The sequence below is a fragment of the Entamoeba dispar genome, genomic scaffold (assembly GCF_000209125.1).
Source record: "Entamoeba dispar SAW760 scf_1105229460511 genomic scaffold, whole genome shotgun sequence".
In the NCBI taxonomy this organism is placed as follows: domain Eukaryota; phylum Evosea; order Mastigamoebida; family Endamoebidae; genus Entamoeba; species Entamoeba dispar.
The window spans coordinates 1-1,086 of record NW_001854229.1 but is presented as its reverse complement, the minus strand read 5'-3'; the positions used below and the strand labels follow the sequence as shown (position 1 = coordinate 1,086).

General features: G+C 25.1%; 2 protein-coding genes across 2 annotated transcripts in view, besides 1 other annotated feature; one reads left to right on the top strand and one right to left on the bottom strand.

The window, feature by feature from the left end:
- Positions 1-42, top strand: part of EDI_217110 (ribonucleoprotein, chloroplast, putative) — a gene marked incomplete at both ends in the record, with an annotated part of 886 nt that extends 844 nt beyond the window's left edge. Inside the window, one exon of the mRNA XM_001733322.1 lies at positions 1-42. This exon is cut by the window's left edge and continues 343 nt beyond it. Within this exon, the coding sequence (XP_001733374.1) occupies positions 1-42 (42 nt within the window).
- Positions 43-217: 175 nt separating this feature from the next.
- On the bottom strand, positions 218-790 carry EDI_217100 (uncharacterized protein; the record flags this gene model as incomplete). The annotated part of the gene is made up of 1 exon (XM_001737292.1): positions 218-790. One exon carries the CDS (start codon positions 788-790, stop codon positions 218-220), a length of 573 nt encoding a protein of 190 aa, XP_001737344.1.
- A 37-nt stretch (positions 791-827) lies between these two features.
- Positions 828-859: a sequence feature (AT_rich).
- The last annotated feature ends 227 nt before the right edge of the window (positions 860-1,086 follow it).

The following is a 1,086-nucleotide window of genomic DNA, read 5'->3' as shown; positions in this document are numbered from 1 at the left end:
ATAAGTGTATACACATTAATAATGAAATTGTATTTTGTGTGATGATAAACTTTATTATGTTTAACTTATTATATCAATAAATGAATTATTGATGAAGAGTTATTTTAAATTTGATTTTATTTATTGAATATCATTTATCATTCGCCAATCATAACATTGTTTATTGTTTGTTTAATCTTTTATTTTAATCAATCAAATTTATCAAAAATGAATCAAGTTATTCATCATCATTACTTTCTTCACTAAATACCGAATCCATCGCCAAATCATCCCCCATTGGCATATTATCAGGAACAAATCCTCCCATTGGCATATTATTAGGAATAAATCTTCCCATTGGCATATTATTACCATTTCCAAATCCTCTCATTGGCATATTATTATGAATAAATCCTCCCATCATTCCAAATCCTCTCATCATTTCATTTTGTTGTTCTGTTATTACTTCAATATTATCACATTCAATCTGGTTGATTGAATTTGATGTATCAATTATCTTCATATTATGACATCTTACCATTTTAACTTCTTTTCCTTTAACATCATCCTTAATATCAATTCCACTACATTCTTCCATTTCAACTTTCTTCAAAGATTGGTCTAACATTAATTGTGTGTCATTTACTCTTTTCATTACAAGCTCTTCTTTACAGTGTGGAACGATCTTATGAATTTCAGTACTATTAATTAAAATTGCTTTTTTCCATGATACATATAAGCCAAAATTATATAACTCAGAGTTTTCAATATGTATTGTGTCACCGTTTAGTTCATTATCTTTTGGTATCATCATAATACTTACTTTACTATCAATAACTTCTATTGACTTTTTAATTTTATCAATTTTAAAATTAATATTCTCACATTTATTAATTGATATTGATCTAGCACATCTAATTTTTGATCTATTATCTTGATTATTAAATAGAGTTTCTTTATTACTCTTACAATTAATGAATTGAATAGTTCCATAGTGCTCATATTCTCCATCAAGTGCGATATTTTCACTATTTTCTATTGTAACATCACTATTAATATCACTTTCAATTTTAATATTACTATCATGAGTATTTCTTATTATAATAT